At 53.5% G+C, this 27,997-nt stretch overlaps 1 protein-coding gene across 1 annotated transcript; it reads right to left on the minus strand.

Annotated features, from left to right (window-relative positions):
- Positions 1–1,588: 1,588 nt before the first annotated feature.
- On the minus strand, positions 1,589–16,058 carry LURAP1 (leucine rich adaptor protein 1). Its single transcript, XM_030572878.1, has 2 exons — positions 15,864–16,058; positions 1,589–3,663 (listed from the first exon to the last, which is right to left on the minus strand). Exons 1-2 carry the CDS (start codon positions 16,056–16,058, stop codon positions 2,926–2,928), a joined length of 933 nt encoding a protein of 310 aa, XP_030428738.1. The 3' UTR covers positions 1,589–2,925.
- Between the last annotated feature and the right edge of the window lie 11,939 nt (positions 16,059–27,997).

Consider the following 27,997-nt stretch of genomic DNA (forward strand, 5'->3'; position numbering starts at 1 on the left):
AGGAAGGGAAAATGCTACGTCAGAACCCGCTTCTGCTTTTGCTCCAGATGCTGAAATTTACACTGCCGGGATTCCCCTGCCCCTTACGCTTGCAGGGGGCGCTGAGAGCCATTGAACCAAACTGTCAATCCTGTATATAATGGAAACCACTTCAAACCAGTTCCAGCACACCTGTGTTTACACTGACTCCCTTGGAAGTGTTCTGGAATTGCAGCAGCAGCAGCAGCAGGGAAAGAGAATGAGGCCTGCAGGGTTCTTCTGGACTGGGATTCAGACCACTGGGATGACCCTCCCAAGCCAAGCCACGCTCAGCACAGAAAGAGAAGGACAAAGAGCGGGTACACCTGGGCAGAGGATTTTCCTGCCTTGCTGATTGATGTGGTGTTCGGTGCCAGTCTGCACCAGAGGGGAGCCGCAACGGTTGGGTTGGGCTTGAAAGAGTCACAAAGAGAGACCTTTGGGAGATTAGACAGCTCCTGTCTCCTTTAAACTATCACCCCCTTTGCCTCGCAGGTGATGGGCTGCTGGGCCCCCAATTCCTGGTTCTCCACCCTGGGTTATGGTTGGGGCAGGTTTGCATCTCAGATAGAATGGAAAGTTGTAGGCCGGCCAATGGCCAGGCTCAACTTCTACCCAACATGGAGAGGCGTTTGGAAGCGTAGAGAGAACTGGTTTAAAATTCAATTCCGCTGGAAAGTGCCCACTTAAAAAATGGCGCAAGGCAGCTCCTTGAATGGCTTCAGATTCCCCCTGGTTGATTTTAATGACAACAAAATTTTAATCACTTTTCTGCTTTCAGCCCTGGAATAAACCCACCCCAGCTCAGGAAGAATGAGCTGGATTCCATTCCGGCTCATGCATCATCTCGCTGTGGTCCACCTGCACAGTCTTTACCTCCAGGTGTGCCAGGGAAAACACCTTAATTGCACCTGCTTAGGTCTGCAGTACAACTCGGCTGAGCCAGACAGACTGGAGAGGAGGGGAAGCTAGACTTACAGATCCCCGGGCAAGGTTGGGGGCTGGGCAGTTATAAATTTGATCTGACCCGATACGCACCAGGGGGGATTTGGAGCTCTGCCAAAAGATGCTGCCCAGAACCTGCGGCTCAGAGGGGTGTTCTGGAGACTTTAGAGCGACCTTTGCACTCCTGATCATAGAATATCAAGGTTGGAAGGAACCTCAGGAGGTCATCTAGTCCAACCCCCTGCTCAAAGCAGGACCAATCCCCAACTAAATCATCCCAGCAAGGGCTTTGCCAAGCCTGACCTTAAAAACCTCTAAGGATGGAGATTCCACCACCTCCCTAGGTAACCCATTCCAGTGCTTCACCACCCTTCTAGTGAAAAAGTTTTTCCTACTATCCAACCTAAACCTCCCCCACTCCAACCTGAGACCATTGCTCCTTGTTCTGTCATCTGCTACCACTGAGAACAGTCTACATCCCTCCTCTTTGGAACCCCCTTTCAGGTAGTTGAAAGCAGCTATCAAATCCCCCATTCTTCTCTTCTGCAGACTAAACAATCCCAGTTCCCTCAGTCTCTCCTCATAAGTCACGTTCTCCAGCCCCCTAATCGTTGTTGCCCTCCACTGGACTCTTTCCAATTTTTCCACATCTTTCTTGTAGAACCAAAACCGGACGCAGTTCTCCAGATGACACCTCACCAGCGCCGAATAGAGGGAAATAATCACGTCCCTCGATCTGCTGGCAATGCTCCTACTAATGCAGCCCAATGTGCCGAGCTGCATTAGTATCCTGGGCTGCTCTAGGGCCCCTATAACACAGGCAGCCCTGGGGGCCTGTCTAATTACAGCAGCCTCCCCAGCTGCCCCATGGCCTGCAGCACTGCCTACAATCCACCCCCAAACTCCGCTCTGAGCCCCACTCCCAGCATGCCCCTGCTCCAGGCTCACAGCAGCGTCCTCAGAGAGAAGCCCTACCCTTGTTCTCCACAGTGCCTGACCCTGGGGCAATCCCCACCTGACTGCAACTGTGGCTTTTGGGGGCCCTGTAGGCCACCCCAGCCCCCACACCTGGTTTGGGGGGCGAGGATAGGAGCAGGGTGGGGCAGCAGGCGTAGAAAAGGAAAGCATAGAGGCTCTAGAAACAACCCGGGTGCGTTGGTGAAACAAGGGGCTTGCTCTCTACAATCACTCCGCTGTTCTGGCTTGATCCTCCAGTGAGGTCATGCCCTAGTCCACGACATCCCAGCCCCAGTCGTGGCAAAGGCGGTGATGCCCCAAGTGCTAACATGTCCCGCTCCAACAGGCTCTGTTTGATCGGGCCTCCATGCTCCCCGGGCCGGGTCTCCATCTGCCTCCTGTGCAGCACGACTGGCACATCAATAAAGACCCACTCTGGCAAGGTAGGTAGCGTATCGGCCCCATTTTGCAGAAGGGTAAACTGAGGCACAGCAAAGTTAAGGGGCTAAGCCAGGAATAGACCCATGCTCTAATCACTCCACCACCCTCCCCTCCTGGAGCCCAGGGTGATGGCTGACTGCAGGATCGAACCAGCAGAGAAGTGCTCTCTACCCTGCACTAGCATCTGCACTAATAAAATGGGGGTGAGCCCGAAGTGCCTTTATGGGAGGTGCAGCCTTGCTCCTCCTGTTACCTCCCTGGTGTGATCACCCCTCTTTGAAACCTCGCTGTTCAGGAGAAGTCCAGTTTCCTGCTGTGCAGTGCCACTGTCTGGCATCGCACAGGTCCCATGCTGACCCCAAGGGAAACGTGACGTTGCAAAGGGGGCAGCGTGGAGTGTTCCACACGCTGTTCCCACTGATGCTCATGGGGAATTTCAAGGAAGCCCAATGCAGCCAGTTTGGTCTCCCGCTCCACACGCCAAGTGCTCATCTGGGCAAGGATCAGGCAGACGGGCAGGCGCAGGGGATTTCATGCAGCCCCTCGCGAGCCGAGTTCCAGGGGCTACAAGAACGTCACGTCGTCCTGCGACTGCACCCAGCGCCAGTGGGCGTCGTACTCCAGGTGGAGTTTGCCGTTGAGCTTGCAGGGCTCAAAGTCGACTTGGCCGTTCCTCCAGGCCATCCGGGTCGGGCTGCCCTTGCTCAGCCTCGCCCCCTGGGCCTCTTTACTGGCTTCCAAAGCAGGAGCCTGTCTGCCCAGGAAGCCGTTGGCCACCTGGGGCTGCTGAGGGCCAGCGGGCTGCTTCACTGCTCTGGCTGGGTCCCTGGTGCTCTGCTCCTGGGCAGGCCGGGCCGAGGAATGGTCCATCCGGAGCCACTCCTGGTCCGCTTTGCATTTGTCCTGCGGGCTGCCTGGCTTACTGGGCAGGCCCCTGTCTGGGCTGCTCCTGGACCAGTCCTGCTCCAGCCTGGCTGGTGGGATGCCCGGTCTGCCCGGCGTGGAGGACAGGACGGGCTCCATGGCACCATGGCTGTACTCATCCATCTCGTCAGCCAGCGTGTCCAGGTAGCTGCCGACGGAGATGCTGTCCAGTTTCTCACCGGGGTCCTGCAGGCTGGTCCAGCTGCCCCGGCGCGAGGTCTCCTGGCTCTCCACCAAGCTGTACTGGCTGCTGGCCAAGCTGCTGCAGTGGCTGGTCAGGGTCCCCTTCTCCTCCAGAAGCCACTTCACCGCCTCGATGCCCTCGTTCACGACCACCAGCTGCTGCAGGATCTTGACATCAATGGCTCGCAGGTAGGCCTGGGTGGGGAGACAAAGGGCACATGGGTCAGCCTATTCCCCAGCGTCTCCCGAGGGCACTCGCCAAGAGACCCACCCCCCACACTCTGGAATTACAGCAAAGCATTACAGGCCTCAGGGTGCTAGGCTGGGATGTGCCCCAGGCAGAGAACAGAAGAGACAGAGATGCCACCAAAGCCTCCAGTGGAGGGAATGGATTGACAATGTGCCAACCTTGTGGGGGCCCATAGACCCCCTGCTCCTGGCCTCCTCTGCTACCATCCACTGGACCCACTCCTCCTCTTGCTCACCTCGGCGTGAGCCGGGGCTACTTGGCTGTCCAGACAGGGTGAGCATGAGGAGGGGTGACCCTCACATCAAACCCGTCGAGGGCATCCTCCGTGCTGTGCAAGGCACAAGGACACTCCCTGCCCCTGAGGGCTTACTGAAAGAGACGGCCCACCGAAAGCCAGTTATTCCTGCTGTGCCTCAATTTCCCATCTCTACAAAGGGGATAACAGCATGGCCCTACCTCACAGGGCTGTTTGGGATGTCGGGGGAGGGACAAATACATCATAGGCTGGGAGGCACTCAGATATGACAGGGATGGGAGCCACAGATACACAGAGCAGCTAAATCTATCTCCGCCTGCTCCTCTCGAATCCACAGGCAATTCGGCGGCTCCAGCCCCAGCAGAGCTGGCACGATAATGCGGAGACAGGCCCAGCCTGTTGGAACTGGCAACCCCCCAGAAGCCTTGCCAGCCCCCTCAGGTTCCTACAAATCACCACCTCCTCTGCCCTCCCTGGCAGTGGTGGCTACATGAGCCCCACCTGGACAAGTGCAGTCTGCTTTGACCTGGAGGGGTCTCCCTGAAAGAGGGGGCTGGGAAGGGGAGTGTTGTAGTGGATCTTATCACACCCCAGAGCAGAACTTAGAGCAGCTCAAAGGCTGCTCTAACCTACCCTGGAGGATCTGAGAACACTGCAAGCGCAAGAGGATCATAGAGCCACCCTCCCCCCGCCATTCCTACCCTTATGGTGGGGATGGGGTAACAGACAACTGGGCCTTTGGAGGTACTTTTGGATGGGGGCTCAGATCAACCAAGGAACGGCTCTTAGCACTGGCCTGGGCCTAGTGTGCTCAAGCCCTTTCTCCCACAATCCCAAAGGGCAGCCGCATCCTGCCTCCTCTTGCTCCTCGAATCGCTACCCCGGGGCCAAATTCAGCTCTGTGACACTGGTGTAACTGCACCAGGAGGAGTCACTCCAGATTTACCCTGGTGGGACTCAGGCATATAATTCCACTCGGACACGCTAGGCTCCTGCCTCCCTGAACCACTCATGACAACTCACATCTCAACTGGGAGAGGGGCGTAGCGTTACGGGCCGGGGGAAGACGCAGCTTGGCTGCCCTGCACAGCAGGGCAGGTGGGAGGGGAGCATGGGCTCTCCCCAGATGGTTACAGACCAGAAAATAAATGCACGGACGGTCAGCTTCCCTTTGGGAGCCGTCAGAGTTATGAGAGAGGAGCCGGGCGGTGAGGTGGCCTTGCAGGAGTGACAGACAAATAGCTGCATACGGCGGTGCTGGGCGTAGGGGGATTGTTTGCCTCCCACCCAGATTTGGATCAGCCCCAGCGGCCAGCTGGCAGGCTCTGGCATCCCCGGAGCGCTATGTGAAACCGCTGGCCTGTTCCCCTTGTCCAATGGATTGGCCTTCAGGGAGATGCACAGACTGGAGGGGGCGCTCGGAGGCTGGCGTGGGAGCTAGATGGGCAGAGGACGATTGCACACGGGACCCACTGCAGCTTTGAGGCCCGTGGCTTGATTCCCCCCGCTGCTCTGAGTGTGGGACACATCCCGCTGATTGAACTGGGAATGCTGGCCCAGCCCAAACCCCTCTTTGGCAGGGGGGAGACCCCTTCCACCATTTATTTGGTCAGCAGCCTCGGTGAAAGCAGCACCCCCCCTGCATGAGGCCAGCTAGCCCGGGCACAGCATGTGGTGTGTGGACAGGAGCGGGTTAATCCTGTGGCGAAGACAAGCCCCATCAAGTTCCCGTGCTTGAGCGATTGGAGATCCAGTCCCCTAGCAGAGTGAAGGGCACTGGGATCACATGCACACTTCAGGCACCATCGCTCCATGCCCAGGCCCTGGCATGATGGCACCATGCTGCCTAGACCCTGCCCCCGCCAGCTTATTAGCCTTATTTACCTCCTGTCCTCACCCACTGCAGGAGGGAGCGACACTTTGGTCACTTCCATGGGCTTGGCTGCTGCAACTCGGCTGTAATGTGACACTAGGAATAGCTTCCTCTAAGCAGCAGGTGGGGGCATGAGCACACGTGACTGTCCCTACCGCCCCCTGCTGGAGGGGACAGCCCTGCTCTGTGTGTGTGCGGGGGGGGGTCTGTCTATCTGTCCCTACCGCCCCCTGCTGGAGGGGACAGCCGTGCTCTGTGTGCGCGCAAGGGGGGTGTCTGTCTATCTGTCCCTACCGCCCCCTGCTGGAGGGGACAGCCCTGCTCTGTGTGTGTGTGGGGGGTGTCTGTCTATCTGTCCCTACCGCCCCCTGCTGGAGGGGACAGCCCTGCTCTGTGTGCGCGAGGGGGGGGTGTCTGTCTATCTGTCCCTACCGCCCCCTGCTGGAGGGGACAGCCCTGCTGTGTGTGTGGGGGGGGGGTGTCTGTCTGTCTATCTGTCCCTACTGCCCCCTGCTGGGGGGGACAGCCCTGCTCCGTGTGTGTGGGGGGGGTGTCTGTCTATCTGTCCCTACCGCCCCCTGCTGGAGGGGGCAGCTCTGGTCTGGGAGTGGAAGGGGGGGAATGACATTTTAACTAGCTCCTTAAACTTCCACCAGCGTACGGGAGGGAGGCTTGGGGAAGGGAGGAGCAGAGGACATGACATGGGTGAGGTGGGGGCTGGGGGGGCACACGTCCTGCTATTTGAAACCGCGTGCTTTGCATCGCTGAGTCGGGCCAGTTGAGGGCTGGGGCCAGGCCCGCAGCAGTATCAACTGTTGCTAAAACATCTGGTTCACGAACAGAAATCCCGTCCCGCCAAGACATTCCCGTCTGTACGCGCCGCTCCCTGCCAAACACGGCTCTGCTTCCCCTGCGTGGGCTGGAGACCCACAGCCGGGCAAGGGGAGGGGGGTCAAAGCAAAGCTAGATGAGATCTGTGGCAGGGGAGGGCTGATTGAGGAGGCCTCCTTGGAAGATCAAAGCATGCTGGGTGCGGCCGAGCACAGACCAAACTGGACATGTCCCGGAGGGGTGAGTGCCACGGCAGGAGAGGAGGTGTAGCTAAGGATGAAATCTGGCATGGGCACATATACCCCCACTGTGACCTAGCACCCCCAAAGCAGTGCTGCTCAGCCTCTACCACTGTGGGGCGCATATGCAGCCCACAATATGTTACATGGGCTGCAAGTTGAGAACCATAGCAAAGCCCCCCATAGCCTCCTATGCCCAGCACCCCCTGCCCAGAGACCCCTCCACCGAACATGGCCAGGAGCAGAGGCCTAGGCATGGGGCCTGGCAGCCGGACCCTGAATCCCACCATGCGGGGCCAGGCAGCCTAAAACCTGGGGGTACTGTAGTACCCCCACAAACCCCTACTACCCACTGCCCCCACAGTATGCTAATGTGCTAATCGGGCCGCCTGTGGCCCCAGGCTGAGAACCACTGCCCAAGAGGGATGGTTGGAAACCTCACCACGCAGATTAAAACTCCCCTCTCCCCTGCTGCCTACCACAAGCTAGACAATGGTGAGGGAAGCAGCGTGCTCGACGGCAGCCAGCTCTCATGCCCCTGTTTCCGGGTCCTTCCCACATCTACCCATATCCACCTGGTGGCTCTCGGCATCTCCTTAGATTGTAAGGTCCTTGGGGCAGGGACCGGCTCTTTGGCATCAGCTTGGACAGCCCAGGCACAATAATGATTGTTGGAGCATTTGGAACCAGGTCGCACAGGGATGGTGAACCATCTGGAAGGGCCAATCCTGCGCTGGGACTGGACGGGGGGGTGGGGGGGGGATGAGCCTATGCAGGGCTTCCCAAATGCAGCCGTGCACTGACACAAGATGCTCTGCTCCCCTTCAAAGGGTGTGTGGGGCCTGGGATCAGCTAACCCTGTTCCATGGCACGGCCCATTTAAGGACACGGCTGCTCAAGGGAACAGCAGACGAGATAGGGAATGGGGCCAGGTGTTAATCTGGGAGCTACCTCCAGAACAGGACAAAACCCAGCAGTTTGTCCTCCTGGGAGGCCCCTGAGAGCACACCTTGGGGTGGAGAACAATGGATTCAGGGGAGCGCTGGACTGGAGAAGCCTGTCTGCATCACTACAAAGAAGGGCCAGGGAATCCCTTGGCCAAGAGGAAGGAGCTGTGAGCCCAGGACTGGAGACCTGTGGGAAAGCCGTTCCCGAGAGGCCAGGGGCCGCGGTGGGACTGCCAGGGCTCCCCGGCTCCGAGGGAACCAAGAACCTACAGCCTTGGAATGAGGATGAATTGGAGCTGAAGCTGCCCCCGTCTAACCTAAACTTTCCACTTCTCAACCCCTTCCCTGAGCCCTCCTGGCCCCATTGCATCACACACACACACACACACACGGCCCCCAGAGCCCTCTACTCTCCAGCAAGACCCAGCCCTCATTAGATCAGGGGGAGAGGAAATGGTTTTCCCCAATCACAATACTTTTGGGACTTCAAAAACTATGACTGACACTCCACCCTGGCCCCAAGGAATCTCTCTCACTGCAAGGTTCCATGAAACTGGCGCATTCCTGCAAAAAGTTTTGGTTTTTACAAATCCAAAAAAAGTGGGGTGAAAAAATTCCCAACTCACCCTAAGCCTCACGTCCTCCAACCCTCCAGCCTGCCCCTGCCCACCTTGCTTCTCTTCTCAGGTCCCCCAGATCCATCTCCACCAGCCCAATTCAAAACATACAGAGCTAGGGGTCCCTAAAGAAGGTAGGGAGTAAAGCCCTGCTTTACTCCGGCCCTATGGAGGCCGAAAAAACGGGCACTAAAAAGAGCTGTTTGCATGTTGCCCTTCAGCCATCCAATATTGAGCCAATCAAGTTTGGGAACTGCTAACCAAATGCATCTTTTCCCTCCTTCTCTGGGCACATCTACCCTGCAAAGAAAAATCCCACAGCACCGCGTCTCAGACTCGGGCTCAGGGGGCTGCAGGACTAAAAAACAGCAGTGTAGACGTACGGCGTAGGCCGGAGCCCGGGCTCCAAGACCCCATTCAGGTTTCAGAGCCCAGGCCGGGATGGCTACACTGCTATTTTTAGCCCGGTAGCTCACGTCCTGCAACTGACCTGGGCTCTGAGGCTTGGCACTACAGCGGATTTTCTATCCGGTGTAGACGTATCCGCTGACTCCCCGTTTACCATCCTCCTCCACCGCTCATTCCTCACTGCCTCCCCACAAGAGCGGCCCAAGACTCATGCCCACACCTGGGACCATAACCCCTGCCCACAAGCCAACTGTGGTCGCGTCCTGGCGACAGAGTGACCCCCGTCTCCGGCTGCTGAGCATAGCCACATGGCTGCTACCCCACTCATGTCAACCTCGGCTCCGGTAAGAGGAGAATGGGGGGCGAGGGGAATCCAGTCGGAAACATCCGGCTAGAGTTTCCTTTGAGCACTCAGTACGACTGGCCTGGGGCTGCGCGTTCCGAGCTGTGCCGGAGGAGGGGGTGGAATGACTTATCAGTGAGCTTGCGCTTGACCCCCACCCCCCCAGGGCCTGTCTTGACAGACCTCAGCAAGGGGAAGTAACAGATGGAGGAATCGGGGGTAAGGAAACATTGTCCAGGAAGTGTTCACAGGCCTCAGGAAAACACAGAACAAATGGCCTCGCCGCAGGTCGCCAGCACATTGCACACGACGCCTGTTTTCTTTAAAAGACTCACCGCAGGTGTTCTTCAAAGAGCCGCTGCTGCCATACAGCAGTATTTCCAAAATACAGGGTGAATGGGGGGCTAGAAGAGGCGGGGAGGGGCACAGCTGGACCCCTTTATTTTTCCCCAGAGTCTCAGCTGGTACTTGAAATGCAGAGTCTCTAGTGGTGAAGCCCACTCTGCCAATGTGAGCCGAGCGTAACCACTGCAGTGATGTTTGCAGATAGTCGGACACGCTAGCTCCCTGAGGTGTGAACTGCACCCTGTGCTGGTGGTTTACATGTCAACATTGCTAAGGATTTCTCCACTCCTCAGGGCATGTGAGGAAGGGTCAGATGCTGAAGAGCTACACACCAATCTTTCCCGAAGTGGAGGAGTGCAGTGGCAGGGTTAGGGACTAAATGAATCCCTGTCTTAGAACTTGCCTCTCCAGTTTTGGTTCCACTTTGGACCAAGCACCAGATTCGATACAGTTTGGATTAAGAGACAGCTGGGATTTTTAGCGTGAAAGGGTGCCAGGCGCTAGCTGATCTGCCAAGTGCCCAGCATTCCCAAGCCCAATAGGCCAGATCTATTTGCTATAGGTTCCAAACACGAGCATATTGATTCTTCGGCCCAGCCCCTGAATCTTCACCCTAATCCCTCCTTGGCCCAGCTTTGGTCTCTAACAAGCAAGTGAAGCAAAACAACCCCCATGGGGTTATTTCTAAGCAGAATGCTTTTGAACATCAATGGCCAGGTATCAGTAGCTCCTTTGATGAATTCCCAGAGGGGAGGGTGATCAATCGATTGATATTTTCATCTGTGGTTTTGCTGTCACATGATCCACGCAGTGAAGAAATCAAACTAAACAGACTAAAGAGAGTTTGGGAAAACTGAGTGTGCACAGAGCCCATGTACAGAGTGGATCTCAGCAGATTTAAAAGAAGGGAGTTGAGCCGTATATAGATCTGGACAACAGCCACAGTTATATCAGGCAGAATAAAAAATAACAAAAGTCAAGGCAGGCTATAAACCAATTCCCTGCTTTACCCCAGATTCATTTCCTCTTCCTGTGTCTCAGTACCCGACCTGTAAAATGGGTATAGCAATTGCCCCACCTCACGGGGGCCTGAGGCTCAGTAAGATTCAAGACCTAGATCCTGCAGCAATGAGGAACAAGGTAAGTACCAGAGGTAGCCAGAATCCCACTATGTTTATGCATGAGAAAAAAGAAATGAAACTAACTGGAAATGAAACAGCAGCAATGGTGAAAAATAGGTTTTTAAAAAGGTCTCCATTCTCATGATCCAAGGCGCCATCAGCAACACAGATGAGGAAATTGGTTTGTAAACATAGCAGAGCTTTTGTTGATGGTGCCTTTTTAAGAGGAAACAGTGGTTTGAAGCAAGCTCAGCTGGCTTTCCCTGCGGTTGGAGGTACTTTGTCCCTATCACCAGCCAGGCCCCCTCTGTCAGTGGCAGGGAAAGGGTGCTAAACCGGCATGCGTTCTGAGCAGAAGGCTAAAACCGGTTCAGAGCAAATGCAAAGCAAGCAGGACGTGAAGCCAGTCAAACATAACAAAGGCGTGAAAGGTGAAAATATGCAGGTGTTCCCATAGTGCTTGAGATCCCTAGTCTTGCACCAAGATCCTATTGTGATAGGCACTGTGCAGACGCAGAGGCGTCCCTGCCCTGCTGGTGACCCTCAATCACCAGGGCAGCGGGATAGGTCAGTCCATGCAGCACATTCAGGGCTTGGGCCCTCTACCAGCAAGGATAGACTCATAGACTCTAGGACTGGAAGGGACCTCGAGAGGTCATCGAGTCCAGTCCCCTGCCCTCATGGCAGGACCAAATACTGTCTAGACCATCCCTGATAGACATTTATCTAACTTACTCTTAAATATCTCCAGAGATGGAGATTCCACAACTTCCCTAGGCAATCTATTCCAGTGTTTAACTACCCTGACAGTTAGGAACTTTTTCCTAATGTCCAACCTAAATCTCCCTTGCTGCAGTTTAAGCCCATTGCTTCTTGTTCTATCACTGGAGGCTAAGGTGAACAAGTTTTCTCCCTCCTCCTGATGACACCCTTTTAGATACCTGAAAACTGCTATCATGTCCCCTCTCAGTCTTCTCTTTTCCAAACTAAACAAACCCAATTCCTTCAGCCTTCCTTCATAGGTCATGTTCTCAAGACCTTTAATCATTCTTGTTGCTCTTCTCTGGACCCTCTCCAGTTTCTCCACATCTTTCTTGAAATGCGGTGCCCAGAACTGGACACAATACTCTAGTTGAGGCCTAACCAGCGCAGAGTAAAGCGGAAGAATGTACTTCTCGTGTCTTGTTTACAACACACCTGTTAATGCATCCCAGAATCATGTTTCCTTTTTTTGCAACAGTATCACACTGTTGACTCATATTAAGCTTGTGGTCCACTATGACCCCTAGATCTCTTTCTGCCATACTCCTTCCTAGACAGTCTCTTCCCATTCTGTATGTGTGAAACTGATTGTTCCTTCCTAAGTGGAGCACTTTGCATTTATCTTATTGAACTTCATCCTGTTTACCTCAGACCATTTCTCCAATTTGTCCAGATCGTTTCGAATTTTGACCCTGTCCTCCAAAGCAGTTGCAATCCCTCCCAGTTTGATATCATCCACAAACTTAATAAGTGTACTTTCTATGCCAACATCTAAATCGTTGATGAAGATATTGAACAGAACCGGTCCCAAAACAGACCCCTGCGGAACCCCACTTGTTATACCTTTCCAGCAGGATTGGGAGCCATTAATAACTACTCTCTGAGTACGGTTATCCAGCCAGTTATGCACCCACCTTATAGTAGCCCCATCTAAATGTTTAATGGATGTTTAAATGGTCCCATAATTCCCATCACATCCTACCAAGGCAATGCGGGCTCTCCACTGTTAAACACGCTGACACAACTGCGCCCCCCTCCCGCCATCCCCTCAATCTTCCTACTCCATTTCAAACTCCCTGCTTTGGTTTGCAACTTTAACAAGCAGTAGAGAGCGGCGCTGAAGGAGGGTGGCGGATTCTTCACAGCATCAAGGCAAGGCTAAATGTACTGACTCAGAGTCCTTGCTCTCTTAAAGCGACAGCACGCCTGTCCACACAAACATGGCACGTGACAGAGAATCAGTCAAGCTACAGCAAACAGGCCGTAAGCATCCCTTGGTACAGCAGGGATGAATTTGGCCCTCTACATAAAAATCCTCCCATGTTACTAATACCACCTTAGATTTTTTAAAGCTGAAAGGAGATTGCAAATTTTCCCCAGGGGTTTCTTTTTAGGTCTCATGCTAGCACAGGATTGAGGAGTTTGGGTTGGAGGCCATTTGGGGGAATGTTTAAATATGGATCATTCACACTTGGGCCACATTGGATCCAAATCCCAAGTTTCCCCAGAGATCAGTGAAGGGGAGAGGTTTCAAGTTCAGGTTTCCAGTTCAAGCTCACATCCGCTAATATACTAAACATAGATAGCTGTTATCGCGAGGCACTTCAGAAACCTGGGGCCATAAAACTCCCCTCACATGCAGCTGCTTCTGGGGTGGAGAGCAGCAGCCAGACATCTTCCAACAGGAGTATTTCTCCCAGGCAGCACATTTGAATCCCAGGGTTAGTACTTTGGAAGGGAGACCGCTCTGGATGCTGCAGGAAGTGGCTGTGGTAGTGACTCTTTTCCTTCTATGCGGCTGCTGAGCCGATGCCCTTGCACAGTGGTGGGGGTCAGTGCGTTGTCAGAAGTAGCATCTTTCCGATGAGATCCTAACCCAGGGGTAGGCAACCTATGGCACGCATGCCAAAGGCAGCACACAAGCTGATTTTCAGTGGCACTCACACTGCCCAGTCCTGGCCACCGGTCCGGGGGGCTCTGCATTTTAATTTCATTTTAAATGAAGTTTCTTAAACATTTTAAAAACCTTATTTACTTTACATACAACAATTTATAGACTTATAGAAAGAGACCTTCTAAAAACATTAAAATGTGTTACTGGCACATGAAACCTTAAATCAGAGTGAATAAATGAAGACTCGGCACAGCACTGCTGAAAGGTTGCTGACCCCTCCTAACCCCTTGTAATCATTAAAGAACTTCCACTAGAGTAAGGGGGTTGGAAATTGGCCAGTTCACGGCACCCAAAGTGGATCATTCACCCTCCCCCTCCCTAACCTCACCCCTCCGTTTCGATTGACTGCAGTAACCACTCTGCGCCTCCTCCTAAGTCATCCTGTAGCAATGCTGTGAGTCAGCCGCCAGCTGCTGCATGCCAGCTGTTTCCTTACCGCCTTTTGCAAGCCTTAGGATTCCGTGCTCAGGACACAGCTGACGATGCGGGAGGTAGACCAGACGCCAGCTCCCCCTTCCCAGGGCTAAGTAGGGTGAGAACATCTATTGACAGCAAAAAGCAGCTGATATGTGGAAGGAGAAAGATTATTTCCGCTAGCCCCCTTCTCTGTCCCGAATGACATTTTAAAGATGATTCAGTCTTCACTGTTCTTTTGGGAAGAAAAACCTTCGTACCAAGTTCCGGCTGGATAATAATATTTTGCTCTTTGATGCCCTCTTCTCTTTGAGGATCTCAAGGCACTTTACATTCATGAGCCAAAAGCAGCCCCACCCATACCCGCTATGAGGTAGGGGCATGTGACTACATCCACATTATAGCAGGGGAAACTGAGTCATGGGCAAGTTGAGAGACTTGTGCCTGAACAATTAGCAAGTGGCAAAGCTGGCAACAGAGTCCACAAATCCTCTGCTTTAACACGAGCTACAGGTCACAGTTGCAGGTGGGGAAACTGAGGCACAGAAAGAGATTAAGTGACTTGTCCAAGAAATTCAGTAGAAGAGCCAGGAAAAGAATCCAGGTCTCCTGAATCCCAGCCCTGTGGTTTATCCACAAGACTTTTCTCCTTCCCGGAGGATAAGGTTTTAAATGGCCACAGTTAGACAGACAGACAGGGAGAGAAGCAATATTTATCATGCGTCTGACGAAGTGGGTATTCACCCACGAAAGCTCATGCTCCAATATGTCTGTTAGTCTATAAGATGCCACAGGACTCCGTCACTTTTTACAGATCCAGACTAACACGGCTACTCCTCTGATAACATCTATCTGGAGGCCCCTTTAAAATATTTTGCTCTTGCAGCCACTCTCTCCAGCCCAATTAAAGTGTTCAGTTACCAACATATCAATCAAATCAAATGCCATATAATAAGCTGCTGCTGTGTGCTGATCCCCTTACGAAAGGCAGCTCCTAGCCGTGCTCACGTCAGTGGCTCAGCTAATCAGAGCAGTTGGTGTTTCCATCCAAACGCCAGAAGGCACTAGTCTGGCTTGGGGGCGGGGGCTGATCCTGAGAGATGCTGAGCACCAACAGAAATCCTGAGAGGTGCTGTGTGCCAACAGAAATTGAGAGTGCTCAGCTTCGGTCAGGATCAGGCCCTGATACACAACGGTCATGTATGACCAGCACAGGCTGGGTAACAACACCCGACCTCCTTCTGCCTTTCTGGGCCTGCAACCAAGCCAAGAGCTGAGAATTGCACCGGGGAGCTGGGAACTCCGGCCTGGGTCTGGCATCTCCTCTAACAGCCCCAGGGTCTGAGCTTAGAACCAGGTTAGCTCCCACCCTAACAGACCTTCCCACTAAGCCTAGGGTCTAGAGAGAAGGGCCCAGGCACCCCGGTGATGAGCACAGTAGAATACACAGCACCCCACCCCCCAGGGGGCAGAGAGTGGGATTATTGTCCCCAAACTTCCCATGGGGCAGAAAAGAGGGGAGGGTATTGCTCCAGAGGGCTGAGAGGCATAAGAGGAGTGGGGGTGGTTGTGGCCCCCAGGGGCAGAATAAGGGGGAAGCTGTGGCCCCAGGGGCAGAGTAGGGAGAGAAGGGGTCTGTAGCCCCAGGGAGGAGGTGGGGCTGTGGCCCCAAAGGAGAATAGAAGATGGGAGACTGTAGCCCCAAGGAGCAGGCAGGGGGGAAGAGAGATGGGAAGGGACATTTAGACCCCAGAGGGTGGGGGGAAGGGATGGGGGTGCTGTAGCCCTGGGGGCAGGAGGGGGAAATGGGAAGGAAGGTTGGCACCGATGGGGGGGGGGGAATGAGGGACGGGCAGGAGGAGGGAATGGGAAGGAAGGTTGGTACCCCAGGGGATGAGGGCAGGAGATGAAAATGGGGAGGGAGATTGGGGCCCCAGAGGATGGGGGAGAAGAAATGGGGCAGGGGAGGAGTTGGGGGCTGTGCCCCCCCAGGGAGCAGGCCAGGCAGGACCGAGGGGGGGCCAGTCACACTCACCAGTTCCAGCTTCAGCGCCTTGATCTTCCCGGCCAGCCCCCGGCGCTGCCCCCGGACCGGGCTCTCCCGGAGCAGCGCGGCGGCGGGGTCCTCCCGCAGCCAGCGCACCAGCCCCTCGGGGGGCCGCCGCCCCACCTTGCTCTCCAGCTCCTTCAGGTCGGGGGGCAGCGGGTCGCCGCAGTCCGGCGCCTCCATCCCCTCGGCCCCCCCAGTCCCCGGGCTCAGCAGGGGGGCAGCCCCCGGGCGCCCCGCATCGCACCCGGGGGGCGAGCCCAGGACCCCCTGCCCTCGGGGCTCCCCCCAGCTCCTGCCCCCGGACGGCTGGGGCGGCTTTAATGCAGCATCCGCCCCGCGCAGGATCCCCCCCCACACACACACTGGGGGTGCAAAGGCAGGAGCGGGCCCTGCAGCCGGGCTCCCCGCGACCCCCCGCCCCCGGGCAGATCCAGCCCCGACTTCGCCTCTTCCACCTGCCCGACTGCCACCGGCCCGGCAGCTGCGGAGTGCTCGCTACACGCCCGCGGCCGTAAGGCACCGTGTGTAGGCGCAGCTGCCGTATTTCTCGGAGTGGAGAGCAAGAGAAAAGAGGGGGCGGGGCGGAGCCCGCTGCGGACCAATCCTTGGCGCAGTGGGGGGATGGAGGGAAAGCTAAAGGATGGGGGCACCTCAGGGAGGGCACCTCTTTATCCTCGGGGCCGGGAAGGCTTCACAAAGATCAGGTCTGTTAGCCCTGGCCTCTTGGGGTATTTGTGTGCATTGGGGCTGGAACTAGGAGGGGCTGCCGCACCCCCTGGCTTGAAGTGGTGTCCATCATCTACAGGGTTTACAGTGTGGTTCAGTGGCTCTCGGCACCCCCACTATGAAAATTGTCCCAGTACCCCAGTTTGCCAGCCAGAGGAAGGCTGGGCCAATGGCCAGGGCATTCACCGAGCGCTTGGCAGACCTGGGGTCAAGTCCCTGGTCTATCACCAGCTTCCTGGGTGACCTACGCAAGCTCTGTAGGTGCAGGTCCTCGCACTTATTGGGCTGGCAGTTGTCTGTCTCAAAAGGCAATGGTGTGAGTGCCAGTGCGCCTCCATTACCATGTCATGCTGCAGCATCTCCATCTTGAACAAGGCAACAGATGGTCTTACCTGAACTTTCAGCACATACACCTAAGTGGGGAAAAAGTGAGACAGAGGCTCACCTTAGGACAAGACCCCCCCTTGGCAGTACCAAGGTCCCCATTTGGAAGTCAACCCAGCCACAGGAGATGCCACAGGACAGAGCTTTCTCCACAGCGGATTTGGGTCTGGGTTTTCTTCCTAGCCTTTGTTCAGCCCAGAACCAGCTGCACAGCATCAGTGCCAGCCTGTGTGGATGTTGTTGTTCATTCCAGTGCCCCACACCTGCTGAGCGGTGGGGTTCCTGGATTAGTAACCCCAAGCCCGCCCCCTGGCAGATTGTGCTGGGTTACGTTTACCAGTAGCTGTCCTTTCATGCCTGGCCTGCCCTAAGGTCCAAGGTATGTAGGCTCCCAACTTCCATTGATTTGAAGAGCTGGACCTTAGTCTCTCCTGGTTCCCCCTGTACAGTGGGGATAATCTCACTTCCCTTCGGCACAGGGGTGTTGTAATGATAATTCCATGGCGGTTTAAGTGCCTTGCCCAAGGTCGCCCTGCAGACCAGTGTCGGAGCTGAGGTAGAGCTTAGAAGTCCCTCCTTGGTGTTGGAACTCCAGATTTGGAATGTCTCACAATAGGTGATCAGATGGTGTCCAGATCCCACATCTTGGATGGGGCTTTTCCCTGACACTGTTGTTGCCGCTCACAGGATTCCAGGAGGAGACAGAAAATAAAACCCCAAAGAGAACAGAAAAGTCAAAAAAATGGCCTGGCATGCATTGAATCCCTTGGGATATGCTTTGGTGCTTAGCAGCTGTGATAGATCCCTTCAAAAGGCAACATGGGGAAGAGATTTCTGAGAGGAGACGCTCCCTCTATTTAGCAGAAAAAGGCATAAGACAATCCAATGGCTGGAAACTGAAACTAGACAAATAATTAGCAATAATTATTAACGAGGGGATAATTAACCATTGGAACAACTCACCTAGGGGTGTACTGGATGCTCCATCCCTTCAGATCTTTAAATCAAGACCAGGTGTCTTGCTAAAGTACGTGCTCCAGCTCAATCAAACAATTTGAGCTTGATCCCACAAGCGCTGGATGAAGTTTTCTGGCCTGTCTTATACAGGAGGTCAGAGTCGATAGTCACAATGGTCCTTTCTCACCTTAAAGCCAAGGAATGAATCTATGAAATAGCACAGATTGGACAGATAGATGCTCTCTCCACCTGGCTGGTGATGCTTTTCCAAACAGTAAGGGGAGCTGTTAGCCTGTGCCAAAACTCCAGGCAGCTAATCCCATTCCAAAACCTGAAGGGTATTTCTAAGACCCCCTTCACCATGCTACCTAAGCATCATATTGATTCTGCCAGGCTAATACTCCCTAATATTCATCTCTCCTGTCCTACACTGTGTTGCTCTGGGCTGATAAGCATCCGCCACAGAATAACACACTGAAATCCAGTGCCAAAGCGAACCCTGAGAAGAGCTTCTCTATCTATTTGTAAAGGTGCTTTGGGATTCAGTAGTAAATATTCCAGCAGAGATTTGAAGCTGTAAAGCCCTAGGGAACTCCTGAGCATGGTTATTTGGACAAAAGGCCCCATATGGATGTAGGAAGGATGGTCCTGAGGTTACAGTACAGGCCTGGGTGTGAGGAGATTGTGAGCTTTAGTCCTAAATCTGTTCCAGATCTCCTGTGTGATGTTGGGCAAGCCACGCCCCTTTCAGTGACTCAGTTTCCCCATATGTTCCATGGCGAGAACAGGACTGACCTCCCTCACCGATGTCTCATGAGAACTACCTACCTGCTACTTGCAAAGCCTGCTGAGATCCTCTGACGGACGGTGCTAAATAAGTGCCAACATCATCCATGTGGCTTTAGTGTAAGGCAACCACAATCCTGGACCATTTACATCCATGGGAGTCTTGCCATAGAGTTCAGTTGGTGCAGAATTGGCCTCTAAGTTCATGGGATCAACCGATCCTTGGGCGAGGAGCCGGGAGGCCTTTGTGGCTGGCCTGTAGTCGATTGCTATGACTGAGTCCTTAGCCTTCTCGAGGCCAAAGGGGTTTAACAGTTTTCATTTTGAACCTCGCCTGCAATTTGTGTCTTGATTTACATGCGTTCAAAAAGCCCACTGGGCTGAGGCTGCGTAGCTGCTTTTGTAATACTGCCCCCGCCCTCCATGTCAGCCTGGGACACGAACGAGTGTAAAATTAGCCACCAAGAATGCCATGTGTGCTTCAGAACGTGAAACAGCTCACTGAACCCAGAGGATGTGCACAGCAAGCGCTGCTGTGGAAGGATGCAACAGAGCAGGGCTCTGCCGTGACTGTAATCCCCAGAAAAATGATATTAAAATAAGTCTCTTTGGTGGGTGGGAATTACCAGGCAGGAAGGACACCAGACCCCTGGACCATCTGGCACAGCAGCCCTGCCTGAGGCAGGGTGGGATTGAACTCAGCAGACCTGAGGACTGCTCCCCATTCAGCCTCCAGACCTCTGTGGGACCTTGGGCACGGCTTTTCCCCACTCCGTGCCTCAGTTTCTCCTCCCACCTTCATCTGTCTTGTCTGTTTGGAGCAGGGACTGCCTCTCGCTGTGCATTTGTACAGCACCTAACCCCACACCTTTATCTTGGTTAGAGCCTCTACGTGCTACCTTAATGCAAGTGATAAATAATAATAAACAATATTGGGTATTTCGGGGATAGGTACAAAACTGCTAAATACAATTCAGATTATCATGTATTTGTATTTGCCTATGAGCCCCGGCATGAACCTAGGCACTGCACTAAATATACAATATTCTAGATCTAGGGAATATTTCCTCTTGTTCCCAGATGGAGAACAGTTTATGGGACTGAAATACATGGAAGTTTTGCTATTGACCTTATTGGGAGTGATTGGATCAGACCTTCTATCACGAGGTTGGAGTATGGACAGCCCTTTTTATTCTGATAGTAGCTAGTCAACCTGCAGATTCTATTTCTCTCCTTAATTGCCTCTGTAATATCATGTGGCACTGAGTTCCACAGGTTAATTGTCCACTGTATTAAAAAAAGCATTCTTTATTCTTAGCAGAATGAAAAGCAAATTGGTTTGAGGCAGGTGACAAGTGATTGAAACTCTATACTCCACCTGGCTGCAGTTGGACTGAACTGTCAGGGATTAGTGCTGGAAATTTGGCAGGGGCCTGGGAGGTCAGTGAGGGGCATGGTGTACAGGAGGAGGCAGTCTGAGTTGGCACTCTGATTGGCAGCATGAAGGGTGGCATCTGCTCTTGGCACAGGCAGAGCAAGAGGTCTTGTGCTGCTGATCCCCAGGCTGGAGATACCAAACGGATCTTGGTCTCCAGGGCCTGTCACAAGTGCTGAAACAATTTGCTTAAAAACCTGACAGCCTGAATCACAATATTGAGCTTCCCAGGTGAAAAATCAGGCATTTCACATCATCCTCAGCCTCGATGCAGTTACAAGATAGTATCACGTCTGAAGGCACCGGCTTAGCTGCCAGCCCTTCCCAGAACTAAGCCGGTTCTGCTAGCTGCGCTCCCCTGGCTTCCCACTGAAGTGTTACAAAGCAGAGCCAGTGCAGCAAATTGGCTCGCATCACCCACTGCAGCACCAGAACGGTGTAGCACTGAAGTCCCAGGGACGTGCCGCTTCTTGAAGGATTCAGCTGCCGCCTATTCCCAGGATTCATGCGGAGAAAGTTCTGATCAGCTCGTCTCTATTATTCTTCATTATTTTTTTTTTTATCACTCAGCCTTAGCCGAGCGAGGAGGCCAGCCTGGCAGGTAACTGCTGATCTTGGGACTGTCTCCTTTCAAGAGGCAAAAATGTCTTCCCACATAGGAACTGGCAGAGTGGATCTGCCTATGGTTCAGCTAGCCCAGTATCTTGTCTCCCGGACAGTGACCAGCACTGGATGCTTCGGAGAAAGGCTTAAGAACCCTACCATGGGTTCTCCCTCACCACACACATTAATTATCATCCTAATCCCTTACAGTTAAAGACTGGATTAAATCCAGCCTGAGGCTTTATATCCCTTCCAAAATTTGTGAGCATTAACTGCTATAACTCTGGATATTCTTGTTAGCCGTACAAATATCCAATCTCTTTTCCAGTCCTCCTAAATGTTTGGCCTCAACAACATCCTGTGGCAATGAGTTCCACAGTCTAATTCCACTTTGTGTGAGAATAATAACAATATTTGCATAATAATAATTCACTAATAATTTACATTTACACAGCACCTGGGGGGGTCTTAATGTCTAACCTACTCTGGGTCTCCAGAGTATGAGCACCTACTTTTTGAGCTAAAGGAAACTCTGGTAGCAGCAGGGCCGGTGCAACCATTTAGGCAAACTAGGTGGCCACCTAGGGTGCCTAGTGGTTGGGGGCGCCTAAAAGTCCCCTCAGGCGAGGAGGTGGAGTGGAGGTGAGCTGGGTGGGGGGGCGTGTGGGGAGGGCTGCCAGCAGTAACGGGGGGGCGCACAGGGGAACAGCTCCCCGCCCCAGCTCACCTCCACTTTGCCTCCTCCGCTGAGCACACAGCCCAGCTCTAAGTCTCCTCCAATCGGCGCCGCAAGCCTGGGCGGGGAGGAGAATTAGAGCAGCTCCGGCGTGCTCAGTGGAGGAGGCGGAGCAGAGGTGAGCTGGGGCGGGCTACCCAGGCAGGGTTAGCTTCCGCGGGGGGAGGTCTCCCTAGGCAGGGTTAGCTGCCGGCGGGGGGGAAGGGGAGAAGTCTCCCCAGGCAGGGTTAGCTTCCACAGAGGCAGGCCTCCCCAGGCAGGGTTAGCTGTCGTGGCGGGGGTGGGGGACAAAGGAAGGAAGTCTCCTCAGGCAGGGATTGCTGCCGTGGCGGGATAGGGGGAAGAGGGGTTTGCTGTCGTGGTGGGGGGGTATCTGCTGCAGGGGGGGAGTTCCCCGGGTGGGGGGGCTGAGTTAGCTGCCATGGGGGGGCGGGGTTAGCTGGGGGGGGTGCAGGGTGGAAGTTTCGCCTAGGGCGCGAAACTTCCTTGCACCAGCCCTGGGTAGCAGCAGTAGACTCTTATCCTTGTATATGGAACACTAGAGGGAGACAAATACCCATGCTCTCCAAATGTGGGACACATAAAGACTTTACAAGCATTCATTTTAACAAAAGTCTCGGGTGGCAAAGTCAGGATCATTATCCCCATTTTATGATGGGGACGCTGAGGCATTGATAGAATGAATGATTTAACCAAGACCACACTGCAGTTTAATGCCAAGACGGGGATTAGGACACAGGATTCCTGATTTCCAGTCCCTTGTTGTTAACATTTCCTTCCACTGGGTCAAGGAGGGGTGACCCTGAAGGACTGGAGTTCAACACCCGCAGGAATGATGTGTGTTTGTCGGCTGGTGGCCAGGTACTAGAGAAGACTCTGATGTTTAATAGAACGCTGGCAGGTGGCTGCGCACCCTGTATGTGCACGTGTGTGGACGTGTACGTGTGTTGTGTACGAAATACAGACCTCTTGTGTGGGCTCACAGGCAGCCGTTCTACAAGATTGCTCCCTTCCGCCCCCTCACTGAGCCAGCAGGAGCCCTGCTAAGCCTGTCTCAGCTGGGAATCCTTCTTCACTGACTCATCTCTGGGCCTCTGGCAGAACAGCTTTGCCTCTGAACCTGGCATTCCTTCCAGGCTGCTTAGATGACCCAAGGACGTTAAGATGTCTCCGAGTTGCAAGGGATGCAGTTCTGATTATTCAGCTATCTTTCCACTCTTAACACAGTTTAACTCCAGCCAGAGAGGAAGTTCTGGACAGCTACACAGCTTGTTTCCCATTAGCAGCTACTCCCCTTTTCTGGATCCATCAAACAAAAGCCAGTTCTGCTTTCCCCAGCCAACCTACCTAACCGCAACAGCTGATGAGTGTCAGCCAGGCCGACCTGCTGTGACTTATGCCCCCGTAAAGAGATTCTGATAATCATACTTTGAACTTCTGTGGCTTCTGACATGCGCAGCTCTCTGAGTGCTTTACAACCTCATGTGAATTTAGCCTTCCAACAGGGAGGGGCAATTCAGCCAATCTTACAGATGGGAAAACCAAGGCATGGAGATTTGGAGGGGGTGTTGAGCCTGATCCTCTGAGGGGTAGAGCTGCTTCAATGCTCTTTGCTTCAATGGAAGTTAAGGGCTGCACAGAATCAGCCCGTTTGGGAGCTGCCCAAGGTTGCACTGACAGTCACTGGCAGAGCTGCGAAGCAGCGTTGTCTGCAAGCGCTGAGCTCTAACCACTATTCCCTTCTGCCTCACTCAGTGTATGAAAGGTGGGTAGGAGAAAACGCAGAGCTCTGACAGTAACACCACAGCCTGGCAAATGGGCTGCCCACCGGTGACTGAATGGCACCAGAGGTTTGCCCTGCTCTTTGCTCCTGCATGTGCTGTTGTATTATGATGCAATGTTCCGCTCTGCTTTCCCCGGTACGAGGGGCCAGGCAGCCCCCCTCGGGACATGGAGCAGACACCTTTGGGCTAGGGTCGGGAGGGAGGGAAGTCGTCCTTAGAGGTGTCTCTGTTTCTAAAACGACTGCGCTAACAAGCTTCTGTCAGGCAGAGATGTGTGTGGCCTAGATCTACAGAGATAACAACAGCCACACCTGTGCCCATGGCACCAGTGGGGGCGCCCCAGGGATTAGCTAGTCTGGCCCCTGCAAGGGTGTCGACCATATCTGGCAGCTCCAGATCACAAGAGAACCTTTCCTTCCTTTTCCCTTCCCCCAAAGCGCTGGAGATTTCACAGACCGCCTGGCCATGAGCATCATCTCTGGAGGCCAGGTACATACTTGTCCCACCCCGGGCCACTTTCTCAGCTGTTGATCTTAGATCTTCAGCTGGTGCCAATCAGTGTCACTCCATTGACTTCAGTGGCACCATGCCAAATGACACCAGCTGAGTACTGGACCCACTGTGCATGGAGCAGCTAGCTACGGGTCTGCTGGAGCACTTGGCATCACAGCGCTGCTGTGATATCGGTGATTCAGTGCTCATGAGCCTACAGCTATTTATCTAATGTGTGTTTTCATTCTTTGTTGACACTTATTACTGTTTGTAACAGAGGAGCCTTCTCCAAATCCTGACTCACAGACCTGGCTGAATTTTGGGGTGTGTTTTTTTTTGTTTTGTTTTTTGATTAAACAATTTCCTATCCAAAAATGCAGTTTCATCAAAATCAATGCATTTTGCAGGAATGTGTCGATTTTGATTACATTTTCAACAGGAAAGAGTCAAAAGATTTAGACTTTCTCATTGATGAAGAGAATATGATCATAATGGTCCCTTCTGACCTTAAAGTCTATGAGTCTATAATTAATGTCATTTAGACTTTTGCATGACACTAAACTAGTCATTTTAACATTAAATTACACTTAGGATTTTATATCAAATATGTGGTGTTTCATATTTGAATATAATATAAAAGATCAAAAGGAAATGTCGCCACACGATCAAAATGAAAGGTTTAGATGGCTCTGAGTTGGAATTTTTGTTCCGTGGGGAAATTTTGAAATTTCAGCTTGACGTTCCAATTTGGAATGAAATTTTTGTCGGAAGAAAAGTACTGGCTTGTGACCTGCTCTACTGGTCAGTGAATGGCTAGTTTCCAACCCCATCCACTGAGAAATGATCTAGATCAAAGCATTAAGAAAGACTGGATTATAGATAGGCAGTATTTTGGGATCTAGCCTGGTGTCATGGATTGAGCATGAAGCCAGGAGATTTCAGTCTCTTTGTTTCTGCCTCAGGCTTAGGTTTGCTGTGAGAGCTTGGCCAAATCACTAACAAGCATGTTTTCAAAAATGGTCAACTTAATTTTGGGGGCCACGGACTGCGTCATTGAGGCACTGATTCTCTGAGGCACTGAGCACTCATGAAGCCAACGGGAGCTGGTGGTTGCTCTCCACTTTTGAAAACCGGGCCACTGATTTAGAAGCCTTGCTCCAACTCTGAGTAGAATAGGCTAAACACTCTAGTAGGGGTCCCATCTCACTGCTGAGTCTGGGGTGAATCCTGGGATGCCGTTCTCAGGAGCTGTCTCTATTTCGGTTGTTCCACAGTCCTATTAAGGAATGTGGAGGGGACCATTCCAAGGCATGACAGATATAATAAAGCCATCATAGTAGTTCATGAGGCCTAGCACTCATGTAGCATGCTTTATAGGTCATTCTTGGCCCATGTTACTTATAGGGAAACTGAGGCACGGGTACAACACGAGCCAGATTTCTTGTTCAGTGACCAAAGTGCAGTGCTCTTCTGAACATCTGGTCACTTACTGTAGTGCCAACATGGAAGCTGGGCTGTTTTGAAAATCTGGGCCTAAGTGGCTCACCCAAGGCCACACAGTGAGTCAGTGGCAAAGGAAAGAATCTTTTGCTATGATGTGTATTACAGTAGCACCTGGAAGGCCCAGCCAAGATCAGGCACCGTACAAGACAGTTACTTATCCAAAGAGTTTACAAGTATCAGAGGGTAGCCATGTTAGTCTGTATCCACAAAAACAAGGAGTCCGGTAACACCTTAAAAACTAACAGATTTATTTGGGCATAAGCTTTCGTGGGTAAAAAACCCACTTCTTCAGATGCATGGAGTGAAAATTAAATGTACAGGTATAAATATACTGGTACGTGAAGAAAAGGAAATTACCTTACAAGTGGAGACCTGGTGTTGACGAGACCAATTCAGTTAGGGTAGATGTGGTCCACTCCCAATAACTGATAAAGCGGTATCAATACCAAGAGAGGGAGAATTCTCTGACATTATAATCAAAGGGGCTGTAATCATCACGATCAGGTCGGATTATGAACAGGAGGCTGCCAGGCAGCTCTCCACCACCACATTCTACAGACCACTATCCTGAGCTTTGTCCTCACCCACAACCATTTCAGATTTAGGGACAACTTATACCTTCAAGTCAGTGGCACAGCTTCTGGAGCCTAGGCTGTATTTCATTCAGAGCCCTTCACTCCAGCACACGCTAGAGCCGTTTGATCCCAGATGCCTGCGAGGTCACAGCTGGACTTGCAGGGCTGAGCGGATAAGGGCTGCAGCCTGCTTCCCCCCTCTGAGACATTTACTTTAATAGCCACAACACTTAATTAGCACAGCAGCCTGGATGCAGCGAGGCTCCCCCTGCGGCTGTTCCCAGCTAGTGTGAGGCCGGTTTGGCTAAGCTGCTGAAGGGGGCCCAGCTTGACTTCAGGCCAGCTCTGAGCAGAGAAGGGAATCGAAGGATGACCCTGCCCAGCTCTGCCCTGCCACTCCTCTACTCCCTGGCACCGTGAAAAGGTGGGCTCAGCTGGCTGGCTGCTGCCAAGGATCCTGTGTGTGGCCTATGTCTTGAGATGGGCACAGGCTGGGCTGCCCAGAGGGAAGGAGGATGAGAGAGGGGGATGGGTCTCCCATTGACACCCACTCGCCAGCTCCTGGAGTGGCAGACAAGGTGCTGTAGGTGTAACACTGGCCGAGTGTGCATCCATTAGAGGATAACAGCCTACTACCACTAGCAGGGCTAATGGAGCTCTTCCTTCAGCTCAAGTGGGAGAAGCCCGTGCTGCAGCTCCTGAGTGAAGGCCCTGCTGGTGGCTCACACAGAGGCCATGTCTACATCTAAAATTTTGCAGCGCTGGTTGTTACAGCTGTATTAGTACAGCTGTATAGGGCCAGCGCTGCAGAGTGGCCACACTTACAGCAACCAGCGCTGCAAGTGGTGTTAGATGTGGCCACACTGCAGCGCTGTTGGGCGGCTTCAAGGGGGGTTCCGGGACCGAGAGAGCAAACCGGGAAAGGAAACCAGCTTCGCCGCGGTTTGCTCTCTCGGTCCCGGAGCCAGCCAGCAAACCGCAGGGAAGGAGACCTGCTTGCTCGGGGTTCCGGGACCGAGAGAGCAAACCGGGAACGCCGCGGTTTGCTCTCTCGGTCCCGGAGCCAGCCAGCAAACCGCGGGGAAGGAGACCTGCTTGCTCGGGGTTCCGGGACCGAGAGAGCAAACCGGGAACGCCGCGGTTTGCTCTCTCGGTCCCGGAGCCAGCCAGCAAACCGCGGGGAAGGAGACCTGCTTGCTCGGGGTTCCGGGACCGAGAGAGCAAACCGGGAACGCCGCGGTTTGCTCTCTCGGTCCCGGAGCCAGCCAGCAAACCGCGGGGAAGGAGACCTGCTTGCTCGGGGTTCCGGGACCGAGAGAGCAAACCGCGGCGAAGCTGGTTTCCTTTCCCGGTTTGCTCTCTCGGTCCCGGAACCCCGAGCAAGCAGGTCTCCTTCCCCGCGGTTTGCTGGCTGGCTCCGGGACCGAGAGAGCAAACCGCGGCGTTCCCGGTTTGCTCTCTCGGTCCCGGAACCCCGAGCAAGCAGGTCTCCTTCCCTGCGGTTTGCTGGCTGGCTCCGGGACCGAGAGAGCAAACCGGGAAAGGAAACCAGCTTGATTACCAGAGGCTTCCTCCTTCCACGGAGGTCAAGAAAAGCGCTGGTGAGTGTCTACATTGCATTACCAGCGCTGGATCACCAGCGCTGGATCCTCTACACCCGAGACAAAACGGAAGTACGGCCAGCGCTGCAAACAGGGAGTTGCAGCGCTGGTGATGCCCTGCAGATGTGGACACTCTCAAAGTTGCAGCGCTGTAACTCCCTCACCAGCGCTGCAACTTTCTGATGTAGACAAGCCCAGAGAGGTTGTTATATAGACAGCTGTAAAAACTAGCTGGCTGCAGCAGAAACCTTACTGACCTATGCAGAAAAACCAAGGCAGACAGTGTGCCAGGTGTTCCCAATTCGCTATTGAATTGTGCAGAATCCTAGACGTTATCAATGGGAGAAGGCCCCTTAGGTCCGATCTAATTCAGGCCTGGTTGGTGCAGGATCCTCCCTTGCAGCGCACTGGGCAGGGTGCTAGCATGGGACTGGAAGACTTTGATTCTATTCCCTGCTCTGCCACAGACTTTCCTGAGTGACCCTGGGCAAGACCTTAAGCCTCTCTGTGCCTCAGTTTCCCCTCTCTAACATGGGG

This window comes from Gopherus evgoodei, chromosome 8 (assembly GCF_007399415.2).
Source record: "Gopherus evgoodei ecotype Sinaloan lineage chromosome 8, rGopEvg1_v1.p, whole genome shotgun sequence".
NCBI classification, from domain to species: domain Eukaryota; kingdom Metazoa; phylum Chordata; order Testudines; family Testudinidae; genus Gopherus; species Gopherus evgoodei.

What these genes read in the sequence shown, in the direction of transcription:
- LURAP1 (XM_030572878.1), bottom strand. Translation starts at nt 16,058, where the DNA reads ATGGAGGCGCCGGACTGCGGCGACCCGCTGCCCCCCGACCTGAAGGAG. An exon ending in AGGCGCTGAAGCTGGAACTG is followed by an intron (nt 3,664 to 15,863) that starts GTGAGTGTGACT and finishes CTCCCCACCCAG; the next exon opens with GCCTACCTGCGAGCCATTGA.